This window comes from Procambarus clarkii, chromosome 49, assembly GCF_040958095.1.
Source record: "Procambarus clarkii isolate CNS0578487 chromosome 49, FALCON_Pclarkii_2.0, whole genome shotgun sequence".
Taxonomy (NCBI): domain Eukaryota; kingdom Metazoa; phylum Arthropoda; class Malacostraca; order Decapoda; family Cambaridae; genus Procambarus; species Procambarus clarkii.
The window spans coordinates 19,526,055-19,539,785 of NC_091198.1; the positions used below are offsets into that span (position 1 = coordinate 19,526,055).

The window sequence follows — 13,731 nt, forward strand, 5'->3', positions numbered from 1 at the left end:
GCTATAAAGTACTGTATATCATTATGTTCAGAAAACTTCTTATACAAATCCTTTTTTCCAGGTACTCACCATCGTGGCTATCAGGTAGACAGTGACACTATTTTCTTAAAAGGTACAAATTTTCTTTCCCAACATATTATTCAATCAACAATTTTTTTTCTGTTGAACAACTGTTGTATTAACTTACCAAATACTTTGATTATCATCTCTGTTTTACTTCACTTACTTCCTTGCTTGCTTTGCATAAACAGAACTACTATACTGTTTTTTTTATTAATAGTCCTTCCACCTTCCTCATCCCCAAAAACACTGCCACAGCTGCGAACTATCGCCTGCCTGGCATTTTTAACCAAACGTTCCTCCTTTTGAGTATTCATCCCACTTTTCACTAGATTTTTAAGATCACAACTTGTAAAACTAAACTTTTAACTTTGGAATATATTTCACTTTCTTGGCCCATATAATTGATATTAACTCTTGATTCAACATTTATCTGTACAGTGTTATTAATAACTCACGTGAAACATGGTGTGAGGAATGCAAGAGAGAGGAGTACCATGATGCCAGTGATGAGTCCACCAGCAGGAGTCCGCACGCCACTGGTCAGATTAACAGCCGAGCGTGACAAACCCCCTGTTGTAGGCATCGAGCTGTTGGTGTAATTATCTCATTAGGTCTATTAAAACAATTTATCAGATGATTATATGAAATAATTATAAAACATTACATTTTAATAAATTGTTTTGAGGGGATTTGCATTAAATTACATTTAGAAATAAAAATAAAATAATTCTCTGTAAAGTAGTGTACTGTACAGTACTTACCCAAAGAAGGACCCAATTACATTGGCAATGCCTAAAGTAATTATCTCCTGTGTGGCATCAAAGGTTCTGCCTTTAGCAAATACACTGACAATGGCAATAAGATCAAGAATAGCAATGAATGGGACCATTGCCACACCAATGCCAATGTCACTCATGATCTCTGGAAATGTTATAGTTTGATTGTTGATCTCCGTTGAGAAAGGCGGAAGAGATGCATATGGGATTCCAGGTTCCACATAACCTGACAGAGTATTACGAAAATGTTACATGGGGTTTGATCAATTATATTTAGAATATTTATTTATTTATATACAAGGTACTTTGGGCTGTGAAGGTACAGATATTTGATGATTGAATGGTACATTCTTGCAAAGCCACTTTTTACCCTAAATTATGTGTTGTAAGGGGGATATGAAATGATGTGTAAGAGGGGCACGGAATATACAGTGTAAGGGAGGGCACGGAATATACTGTGTAAGGGAGGGCATGGAATATACAGTGTAAGGGAGGGCATGGAATATACTGTGTAAGGGAGGGCATGGAATATACTGTGTAAGGGAGGGCACGGAATATACTGTGTAAGGGAGGGCATGGAATATACAGTGTAAGGGAGGGCATGGAATATACTGTGTAAGGGAGGGCATGGAATATACTGTGTAAGGGAGGGCACGGAATATACTGTGTAAGGGAGGGCATGGAATATACTGTGTAAGGGAGGGCATGGAATATACAGTACTGTGTAAGGGAAGCACGGAATATACCATGTAAGGGGGACACGAAATATACTGTTTAAGGGGGGCACGGAATATACTGTCTAAGGAGAGCATGGAATATACTATGTAAGAGTCACGAGCTTCTAAGCTATTCCCTAGAGTACAAACAATCAAAACCCGCCCTTTACTTCCTTACTTGCATTACATGTAAATTACTTCAAATCACAAATACAGAACAAATGTTTATTATAAAGAAATGCCTCAAACATGAGAGTAAACACTCTGGGTCAGCACCATATATTTAGTTGGCACAACTTAAGCAAATGATCACAGTACATGCATTACATTTACAGGGTATTAATAATCTAATAGACACAGGAAATGGGACAATACACCAGGAATACTTTCACTGACCAGACTGATTACTGTCCTCCAGTCACACAGAAAACCAGGATAAATTACATCACACAGTGAGGTCTTATGCATATCACTAGCATACCTGTAATTGTGAAGGGCTGGTCATCCCCATCAAGGATATAGGCGATGACAGAAGAAATGATAACAACTATAGCATTACGGCCAACAGACAGGTAGAAGACCATCTGTCTTAAGACACGCTGGCCCAGACCTCGGCTGTTATGGTCCACACATGGCCATCGCACTGTGCGTACCTCCTGAACCAGGTTTAATTAGTAATAATAAACATAAAAGCTACAAGATTGCAACAAAAATTGGCTGCATGTAATAGTAAAAGTCTATCCATAGTAACAAAATGGAAGAATAAATTTGTGATATCATATATATGAAGTATTGAATGAGAAAAGAAAAAATATGAAGAAAAAGGTAGGTAGATCAAATTGACTATAAACTATCCCAGAAGGCACTCAGATAGAGTCCTTTGTTAATTTCAGAGAGTACAAACTTAGAATGTAATCAGAAGAACCTAGTACCTTCAGAAGGAAGAGAATGACTGTACAGGCAAGGCCAAGGGTGAGGTCTTGCCAGCGGAAATCTTGGATGTTGGAAAAGACCGCCACCCAGGTGTTGATCAGCCCCTTGGTGTCAACACGAAGACCAAACAGCGGCTTGAGCTGGGACGAGGCTATGGTGATGGCAGCAGCTGAGGTAAACCCACTGATGACTGGCTGAGAGATGAAGTTGATCAGGAACCCTGTAGGTGTAACAGTCAGGTGAGAGGGGTCAGGAGAGGATAAGAGATAGGTCATGGGTATAAGAGGTAGGGGTTACTGGAATAAGAGAGAGGGGGGTTATAGGGGTCAAAAGAGGGGGATAACAGGGGTAAAGAGATGGGGGTGACAAGGGTCAAGAGAGGAGGGGGGTGACAGGGGAGTCAAGAGAGAGTTCAAGTTCAAGTATGTTTATTGAGATAAGAAAGAAATACATCTCAAAGGGATAGAGTAGCTTAGGCTATTTCTACCCCCCAATACAAGAGAGAGGTGATGGAGGTAACAGAGACTCAATAGAGAGGTTGTAAGGATGAAGAGGGCTTACTATAGGGGTTATGGGGTGATAGGGGTCATAGAGGGACTTAACAGAGGGGTCATGAGGGGTGATAGAGGTCTTAGGAGATACAAGAGGGGCTATGAGGGGGCGACAAGGATCAATATTAGATGAGAGGGCTGACTAAGGTCATAGGGGGGTAAGAGAAGGGTGACAAAGTCATGGAGGCTAATCAAGGGGATAAAAGAGGCCATAAGGGGATAAAAGGGGTCCATGAGGGGGAATATGAGTAGAACAAAAGGGGAGAAAAGAAGCAACATTCCTGGTATCTGGACTAGGGATTCTATTACTGCTAGCACAAACTAATTACTGAATTAGTGTAAATTGCAAGTTATACTTATTATAAATATCCTAAATGCACAAGCTACATACATTATCTTTTGGTAGCTTCTCATCCAGCTGTACCTCTCTCAACCAGTTTAAGAGTAAAACTTAGTACTACCTAATTAACTCCATGCAACCTACCTTACCCCCTAAATGTCCACCCATGTCTTGCTATTTTTATACAATGCTGTTTGTTCACCAACTTGTACAATTGCTGATTTCTGCCATGTTCCCCACCTTTTTTATTTTTTATTCCTTTTTTCAACACAATTTATACCTAATCCCAATTACTATTAAGTTTTAGTCTTAAGTGGATAAAAAGTGGTTAACACTTTTAGTCTTAGTTTTTTTTTCCCACACCTTGCCCGAAACGCTGTGCATATTAGTGGCTTTAGGTATTGTATGTACTGTACTAGCTCTATATATAAATCCAACATTATGTTTGTAAATCAACTATGTATGTATGTACTTTTCGTGAATAAAAAATTAATTTAATTTAATTTAATTTAATTTAATTTAATTTAATTTAATTTAATAATTTAATTAATTTAATTTAATTTAACTAATTAAATTAAATTTAATTAATTAAATTTAATTTAAATAACAATTTAATTTAATTAATTTAATTTAATTTAATTTTAATTTAATAATTTAATGAAGATAAAATACTGTATACAGCACTATTACACTAAATCCAACATTATGTATGTACTTTTCCTAAATAAATTATTATTATTATTATTATTATTATTATTATTATTATTATTATTATTATAAATAAGATTCAAACCATAACATAATAGTCAAGTTCTTATTACATTTCCCACTTCTTGCTCAACTTACTAAAAATTCCTAGCAAAAATGGGGTATAAAATAAGGAACCTACTCAACAACCAAATTAAAAAAATATTTATACAATATTTAATGCACAGTACAGTGGCCTCTCTGTTTATGAATTTAATCCGTTCCCATTGACGGTTCGTAAACCAAAAATTTGTAAACCGAAACGAATTTTCTCATAAGAAATAACTTAAATTGAATTAATCCGTTCCACATTCCCAAAAATATTAACGTAAAAATATATTTCATACATAATACAGCATTAAAAATGATCCTATTTTATTAATAACCTCCAAAATTAGCCTAGACTACTGCATCATTCCTCACAAATGCATCATATTGAACAAGATGAATGAAATACATTATTATGTGAAGTGTCTGCATACACTGCTTGTCATCTAGCCATAAGCATTGTATAAAATACAGTATATGTATACTTGTGGGAGATTACATGTTCAACACTTAACGGTACTGAACAACGAAGCACAGAGCACACACCTGCAGCTGGACAACCAAGCACAGAGCACACACCTGCAGCTGGACAACTAATCACAGAGCACACCTGTAGCTGTACAACCAAGCACAGAGCACACACCTGCAGCTGGACAACCAATCACAGAGCACACCTGCAGCTGGACAACCAAGCACAGAGCACACCTGCAGCTGGACAACCAAGCACAGAGCACACACCTGCAGCTGGACAACCAAGCACAGAGCACACCTGCAGCTGGACAACCAAGCACAGAGCACACACCTGCAGCTGGACAACTAATCACAGAGCACACCTGTAGCTGTACAACCAAGCACAGAGCACACACCTGCAGCTGGACAACCAATCACAGAGCACACACCTGCAGCTGGACAACCAATCACAGAGCACACCTGCAGCTGGACAACCAATCACAGAGCACACCTGCAGCTGGACAACCAAGCACAGAGCACACACCTGCAGCTGGACAACCAAGCACAGTGCACACCTGCAGCTGGACAACCAAGCACAGTGCACACCTGCAGCTGGACAACCAAGCACAGTGCACACCTGCAGCTGGACAACCAAGCACAGTGCACACCTGCAGCTGGACAACCAAGCACAGTGCACACCTGCAGCTGGACAACCAAGCACAGTGCACACCTGCAGCTGGACAACCAAGCACAGTGCACACCTGCAGCTGGACAACCAAGCACAGAGCACACACCTGCAGCTGGACAACCAAGCACAGTGCACACCTGCAGCTGGACAACCAAGCACAGAGCACACACCTGCAGCTGGACAACCAATCACAGAGCACACCTGTAGCTGGACAACCAAGCTCAGAGCACACACCTGGAGCTGGACAACCAATCACAGAGCACACCTGGAGCTGGACAACCAAGCACAGAGCACACACCTGCAGCTGGACAACCAAGCACAGTGCACACCTGGAGCTGGACAACCAAGCACAGAGCACACACCTGCAGCTGGACAACCAAGCACAGTGCACACCTGCAGCTGGACAACCAAGCTCAGAGCACACCTGTACCTAATGTTAGTTTTTAAGTGTCACAGCAAACGTGCACACTGTATCATAAGGTATCCCAAGTGTGTCTGTAAACTGCACTAATGCCATCAACAATCTTATCATCAATGACACCCACCATTAACAACAGGTGTCAGTCACTGAGAGCACTGCCACTGACAGCCACTGAGAGCACTGCCACTGACAGCCACTGAGAGCACTGTCACTGACAACCACTTCCACTGACAGCCACTGAGAGCATTGCCACTGACAGCCACTGGGAGCACTGCCACTGACAGCCACTGAGAGCACTGTCACTGACAACCACTTCCACTGTCAGCCACTGAGAGCATTGCCACTGACAGCCACTGAGAGCACTGCCACTGACAGCCACTGAGAGCACTGCCACTGACAGCCACTGAGAGCACTACCACTGACAGCCACTGAGAGCACTGTCACTGACAACCACTGCCACTGACAGCCAATGACAACCACTGCCACTGACAGCCACTGAGAGAACTGCCACTGACAGCCACCAAGAGCACTGCCACTGACAACCACTGAGAGAACTGCCACTGACAACTGCTGAGAGCACTGCCACTGACAGCCACTGGGAGCACTGCCACTGACAGCCGCTGAGAGCACTGCCACTGACAGCCGCTGAGAGCACTGCCACTGACAGCCGCTGAGAGCACTGTCACTGACAGCCGCTGAGAGCACTGCCACTGACAGCCGCTGAGAGCACTGCCACTGACAGCCGCTGAGAGCACTGCCACTGACAGCCGCTGAGAGCACTGCCACTGACAGCCGCTGAGAGCACTGCCACTGACAGCCACAAACAAGGCAGCCCGTTCTCGCCAGCGTCCCCAACGTCAAGAAACTGCCGTACTAAGAGAACCTAACCTACCAGAGGACCCACGAACAGAAAAAGGGAACATTCTGACAACTTCGAGGCCCTCAACCATTTTCTTGTACGACAGTTTTTGGCTTTAGGTAAAGTATACGTCAAAATGCGACGTTCTATTAGGAGGACGGGTTGAGGAATGAGGTAGGGTCCTCATTCCCAGGTCTTAGATCCTACTCGGAGGATGAGCTTACCCAGGTTGATGACGCCGGCGACGAGTTCGATGACGCCGGCGATGAAGGCGAGGAGCACGGCGTAGTCCGGCCCGCCGTGGCTGGTGTACTGGTAGGTCATCAGTGCCATGATGGCCGTCGGCCCGATGTTCAGCTCCATCGTCGACCCCAGGAGGAAGTACACGAAGCAGGGGATGAACGCTGAGTACAGCCCATACTGTAGGGATGGAGACGGGTACAGTGGAAGGTTGGCGGGTGGAAAGGCAAAGTGCCGCAAGCGGCTAGCTGGAAATGGGGGATGCTGGCAGGGGAAAATGGTCATGTTGATGGATAAAGAGGGTGATGGTGTGTCAAAAATGGAGTGGAGCTGGAGTAGCTGATGTGTTCGAGCCTGGACTTTCCTCGGCAACTGTGTGTCCAGGCAATACCCATCCTTCTCCCAGACGTCCTAATGTCAGCAATCATTCTCCCTCATCACCCGAGACTGAAGAGACAGGACATTCCTACCGGCACGCTTGTCTTTCGCAGTCAGAAACGCAAACCTTGCTCCTCAGAGCGACGGTCTCCCTTCATGCAGGTTCGCGTTCAATCCCCGACCGTCCAAGTGGTTGGGCACCATTCCTTCCCTCCCGTCCCATCACAAATCCTAATCCCTTCCAAGTGCTACATTGTTGTAATGGCTTGGCGCTTTCTCTTGATAGGAAGAAGGGGAGGAAGGGAATGGAACTACCACAGCGGATAAGAAAGTTTCAGCCCAAACCACTTACAACTGTTCCCGCACCTCCTCTCATCTCTGAGACAAGAGTCACCGGACATCGCAATGGAACACCGGGTGCTGTCTTAATCTAGAGCATGCTGCCTCCCTGGTGCCTTCTCCCTCACCGGATCGTGTTGATTTGCCTATACCCCTTCCCATCGCCCTCTTATATATACCACCTTTACTAGATTGACCTATAACCCTCAACTTGGATTTCACAAACTCCTGCTAATCCTTCCTAATTTACTGTACTTTACTACTGTCTAAAGATAATTCACTGCTAGAATATACTCAATAAAACATCTAAATTATTGGGACCGATTCAAATGTTTAAATCTGTATTCTCTAGAGAGTAAGCGGGAGAAATACATAATAATTTACACCTGGAAAATATTAAGAGGGATTGGTTCCAAATCTGTACACATAAATAACATTATATGTGTAGCAAGTATATTAAGGGTGAGAGAGAGAGAGAGAGAGAGAGAGAGAGAGAGAGAGAGAGAGAGAGAGAGAGAGAGAGAGAGAGAGAGAGAGAGAGAGAGAGAGAGAGACAGACAGACAGACAGACAGACAGACAGACAGACAGACAGACAGACAGACAGACAGACAGACAGACAGACAGACAGACAGACAGACAGACAGACTGAGACTGAGACAGACTGAGACAGACAGAGACAGAGACAGACAGAGACAGACAGAGACAAACAGACAGACAGACACACACACACACACACACACACACACACACACACACACACACACACACACACACACACACACACACACACACACACACACACACACACCAAGACAGAGAGAGACACACAGAGGACACAACACTTACATTAGGGGGCAGGCCAGCGACGATGCCGTAAGCGAGCGCCTGGGGTATGATCATGAGCCCGACGGTGAAGCCAGCGACCAGGTCCCCCAGAAGGCACTCGCTGGAGTAGCCCCGGAGCCAGCCCAGGCACGGCAGGCGCCGGTGGAGGGTCTTCCTGCTCAGGCACCGTCCCACTTTGTTCTGACAACAACACATGTCACAAGCACATTACTGTGGGACACACCAGGGGGACATTACTGTGGGACACACCAGGGGGACATTACTGTGGGACACACCAGGGGGACATTACTGTGGGACACACCAGGGGGACATTACTGTGGGACACACCAGAGGGACATTACTGTGGGACACACCAGGGGGACATTACTGTGGGACACACCAGGGGGACATTACTGTGGGGTAAACCAGGGGGACATTACTGTGGGACACACCAGGGGGACATTACTGTGGGACACACCAGGGGGACATTACTGTGGGACACACCAGGGGGACATTACTGTGGGACACACCAGGGGGACATTACTGTGGGACACACCAGGGGGACATTACTGTGGGACACACCAGGGGGACATTACTGTGGGACACACCAGGGGGGCATTACTGTGGGACACACTAGACGAGAAACATTACTGTGGGGTACAAAAGGAGAGATACACATTAATATGGAGTACACCGAGGCAGAACAGTTACGCTTCCGGGTCTGCGATGTCTTGCCCAATCGTTACGGGCCACCGACCTCTCAGGAAGACGACATAAGGGTTGTAACACATATCTGCGGGGAATACCTCTCTGGTGGGAGCCAGAGTACCCACACACGCGCGCCCGAAGTGTTGGCTGGGGGCTGGGCTTTACCTTTGAGTAATAAATTGCTTGCACGATGCAGGAAAGATTGTGGGACTGAGAGACACTGCCAGTTGTACTCACCTAGTTGTGCTTGCGGGGGTTGAGGTCTAGCTCTTTGGTCCCGCCTCTCAACCGTCAATCAACTGGTGTAGAGGTTCCTGAGCCTACTGGGCTCCATCATATCTACACTTGAAACTGTGTATGGAGCCAGCCTCCACCACATCACTGCCTAATGCATTCCATTTACTAACTACTCTAACACTGAAAAAGTTCTTTCTAATGTCTCTGTGGCTCATTTAGGGACTCAGCTTCCACCTGAGTCCCCTTGTTCGTGTACCACCCGTGTTAAACAATCCATTCTTATGGATGGATTATAATCCATCAGTAGGATGTGTGGCCATCCTAATGATGATGTCTTACTGATGAGAGAGAGAGAGAGAGAGAGAGAGAGAGAGAGAGGGGGAGGAGAGAGAGAGAGAGAGAGGGGAGGGGAGGGGAGGGGAGGAGAGAGAGAGAGAGAAAGAGAGAGAGAAAGAGAAAGAGAAAGAGAGAGAGAGAGAGAGAGAGAGAGAGAGAGAGAGAGAGAGAGAGAGAGAGAGAGAGAGAGAGAGAGAGAGAGAGAGAGAGAGAGAGAGAGAGAGGGTACGTCTAGAAATTCCAAGGTCTCAGGGGGTGAATCAATGATCACATGTGTGCTAGCTTCTCCTGTCCGGAATCCGTTTAAGGTCTACCACCTAGCTAGTACCTGGGTCATTAAGACCTAGCCACTACCTGGGTCATTAAGACCAAGCAACTACCTGGGTCATTAAGACCAAGCAACTACCTGGGCCATTAAGACCAAGCAACTACCTGGGTCATTAAGACCAAGCAACTACCTGGGTCATTAAGACCAAGCAACTACCTGGGTCATCAAGACCAAGCAACTACCTGGGTCATTAAGACCAAGCAACTACCTGGGTCATTAAGACCAAGCAACTACCTGGGTCATTAAGACCAAGCAACTACCTGGGTCATTAAGACCAAGCAACTACCTGGGTCATTAAGACCAAGCAACTACCTGGGTCATTAAGACCAAGCAACTACCTGGGTCATTAAGACCAAGCAACTACCTGGGTCATTAAGACCAAGCAACTACCTGGGTCATTAAGACCAAGCAACTACCTGGGTCATTAAGACCTAGCGTGTATAAACAGGTATGTATATACCCTAAGAAGCAGGTATGTGTATACATACCGGGAAAGATATATTAAGTATAGGCTTCTCGCCCCTGACAACAAGAATTATACACCTATATGCACCTGCTGGGACTTTCCTGCGAAGCTGGGATACCTGCTAGGACTCTCAAGACACACTGGAATACCTTCTAGGAGTCCCAAGACACACTGGGTTACCTGCTAGGAGTCTCATAACGTTTTAGAAAAGAACTTGTATCATGAATTTGAGATTTCCAAGACGCTTCCGGGACTCATTCATCTTTCTAAGCCTATCTCTGTCGAATCACAGCACTTGTGATGAATGAGATGAGATGAAACATCCAGAGGGAGACTACGACAGCCTCACCGTACTGTGGGAGTCCATTGCCCCGAAGAAGTCTTCCAGGAAATGAAGACTCTTGACCTCTGAGTCCACCCTAAGGAGGTCTTCCAGGAAGACTCATGGGCCAGGTCGCGTAAACCATTTCACTAACCTGGACCCCTTCGGATGACAAGACCCACCTAGAGAGGCCTTAGACGAACCTTGAAATAACATCAAAACTAATTCTCGAATCGACTTGAGAATGGTCCAGGACGGACCGAAACGTCGTCGTCCCTTCACCTTCTAGTGTGTGGTTTGGTCAACATCAAAATTACATCCAGGAAACCATGGCAGAGTCTGAAAGGTACCGGAGGTATACTTCCAGATAAAAGGAAACTGGGAATATACCAGTGACCATGCAGGGTAAACCCAAATGTGGCACACATAAACAGAGATAAAATGTCGTGTCGTTGCGGGCCTTCGACCACAAGAGAGACTGCAGAAGTCACACTCACCAGCGGTGCCTTCGGGTCCTCAATGGTCCTCTGTGTCAAGGTACCTTCGAGGAGGACATCCCCAAGTGACTAACTGCCTAATACAGGATTAATCTCATCTTGTAGACAAGTACAACGAACTCATCCAGTATTAAAATCCCGTTTTAAGGAAAAGAAAAAATGATCCTATATAGAATTAATCCGGTGTGGAGGGGAAAGAACAACTGACTTATACACTTTTAATCCATCAAAACAAAAGAAGCCGATCTGATTATTACGCAATAAGATAGGAAAACAATTTCCTTTTTGACGCCAGGAGGCAGAAAATAGGTCAGTGTAAGGAAGGAGACCAGAGAGTGGAGTGGGTTGGGCAACGGCTGGCAGAGTTAGACTTCCATTCCACTATATACTGCTTTTTATCTCTCCCTTGAGGCCCTGCCTCTCTTCCTCCCTCTTTCCCCTTCCTCTTCCCTCTTCCTCCTCCCCCTCTCTCTCTCTCTCTCCCCGTTCCTTTATCAATAATCCCACTCCTGCTTTTATACTTATTTTCTACATTTCTTTACCCATTTTTATCATTTTTATTGGAATGTTGTTATTATTTTAGGGCATTAGAATTATTTGTTATTTTCGGTGCTGCTTTTCCTGTATGTTTGTTAACTTTTATACATTACTTCCCAGTCTCAAATCCGAATGTTAAATTCTACTTTTTATATTGTCCCAGTGTATATGTATAATGTATTTTTTATATGTACACACGCGCACGCACGCGCTCATAATATTATACACTGTTCTGCAGTTTACAAAATTGTTTACATGTGGACTATTTCTACCCTTACAATAGAACACGTTTGTGAAGTTCTATTAAAATCTATTATGTCATGCAGAGATAGACATACATACAGAGAATCTATTATGCTATACAGAGGTATCCATACATACAGAGAATCTATTATGCTATACAGAGGTATCCATACATACAGAGAATCTATTATGCTATACAGAGGTATCCATACATACAGAGAATCTATTATGCTATACAGAGGTATCCATACATACAGAGAATCTATTATGCTATACAGAGGTATCCATACATACAGAGAATCTATTATGCTATACAGAGGTATCCATACATACAGAGAATCTATTATGCTATACAGAGGTATCCATACATTCAGAGAATCTATTATGCCATATATTTTACTTGTATGTTGACCAGACCACACACTAGAAGGTGAAAGGACGACGACGTTTCGGTCCGTCCTGGACCATTCTCAAGTCGATTGTCGACTCACAATCATTCACAGTCGACTTGAGAATGGTCCAGGACGGACCGAAACGTCGTCGTCCCTTCACCTTCTAGTGTGTGGTCTGGTCAACATACTTCAGCCCCGTTACTGTGACTCATCGCCTACTTGTATGGAGTTCTGATTTATCCGATTCACCTGTGGGAACCATTAACCCTAATGACCTCGACGAGGACAGGAAGCCGGCGGCTTGTCGAAGGTCCCCCCCTATATGCCTTGATGTATCCTAGAGTACAGCAACTGTCAGATTACAGACCAAACCATGGCTGATTATTCAACCCATCCTCCTGAAATGAAAGTACTTATGGTAACTATTTGGTAGAAAGTACCAATATGTGTAGTGATGAACCACAAATAATAGTTTGTATTACGAATTTTTATTCCGGAAAAAATTAAAGCTAAAACCCAAACTTAAATATTCCTAAGCATAGTGTAGGGCATATGTACTATATTAGGTCTAAAATACCCTGTTTTAGGCCTAAAGCACAGTGTATTAGGCTCAGAATTACTAGGAGAGATCATATTGGTACTTTTTACCTAATAGTTACTTTAAGTACTCTATGGTGGGAGGATGTGCTGGATTATGCATGTGTGCTACACCTGTCTACAGATATATATATATATATATATATATATATATATATATATATATATATATATATATATATATATATATATATATATATATATATATATATATATATATATGTCGTACCTAGTAGCCAGAACACACTTCTCGGCCTACTATGCAAGGCCCAATTTGCCTAATAAGCCAAGTTTTCATGAATTAATATATTTCTCTAATTTTTTCTTATAAAATGATAAAGCTACCCATTTCATTATGTATGAGGTCAATTTTTTTTTATTGGAGTTAAAATTAACGTAATTATATGACCGAACCTAACCGACCCTACCTAACCTAACCTAACCTATTTTTATAGGTTAGGTTAGGTAGCCGAAAACGTTAGGTTAGGTTAGGTTAGGTAGGTTAGGTAGTCGAAAAACAATTAATTCATGAAAACTTGACTTATTAGGCAAATTGGGCCTTGCATAGTAGGCTGAGAAGTGCGTTCTGGCTACTAGGTACGATATATATATATATATATATATATATATATATATATATATATATATATATATATATATATATATATATATATATATATATATATATATATC

The 13,731-nt window shown here is 43.5% G+C and overlaps 1 protein-coding gene across 1 annotated transcript in view; it reads right to left on the reverse strand.

The window, feature by feature from the left end:
* The window catches only part of LOC138351344 (sodium-independent sulfate anion transporter-like), a 44,581-nt gene that overhangs the window by 15,667 nt on the left and 15,183 nt on the right, over positions 1 to 13,731 (reverse strand). The window contains exons 3-8 of the mRNA XM_069303096.1: positions 8,397 to 8,576; positions 6,817 to 7,012; positions 2,488 to 2,708; positions 2,037 to 2,211; positions 825 to 1,065; positions 519 to 650 (exon numbers count right to left, since the gene is read on the reverse strand). Coding sequence (XP_069159197.1) covers positions 519 to 650; positions 825 to 1,065; positions 2,037 to 2,211; positions 2,488 to 2,708; positions 6,817 to 7,012; positions 8,397 to 8,576 — 1,145 coding nt within the window. The remainder of the gene's footprint in view (positions 1 to 518; positions 651 to 824; positions 1,066 to 2,036; positions 2,212 to 2,487; positions 2,709 to 6,816; positions 7,013 to 8,396; positions 8,577 to 13,731) is intronic.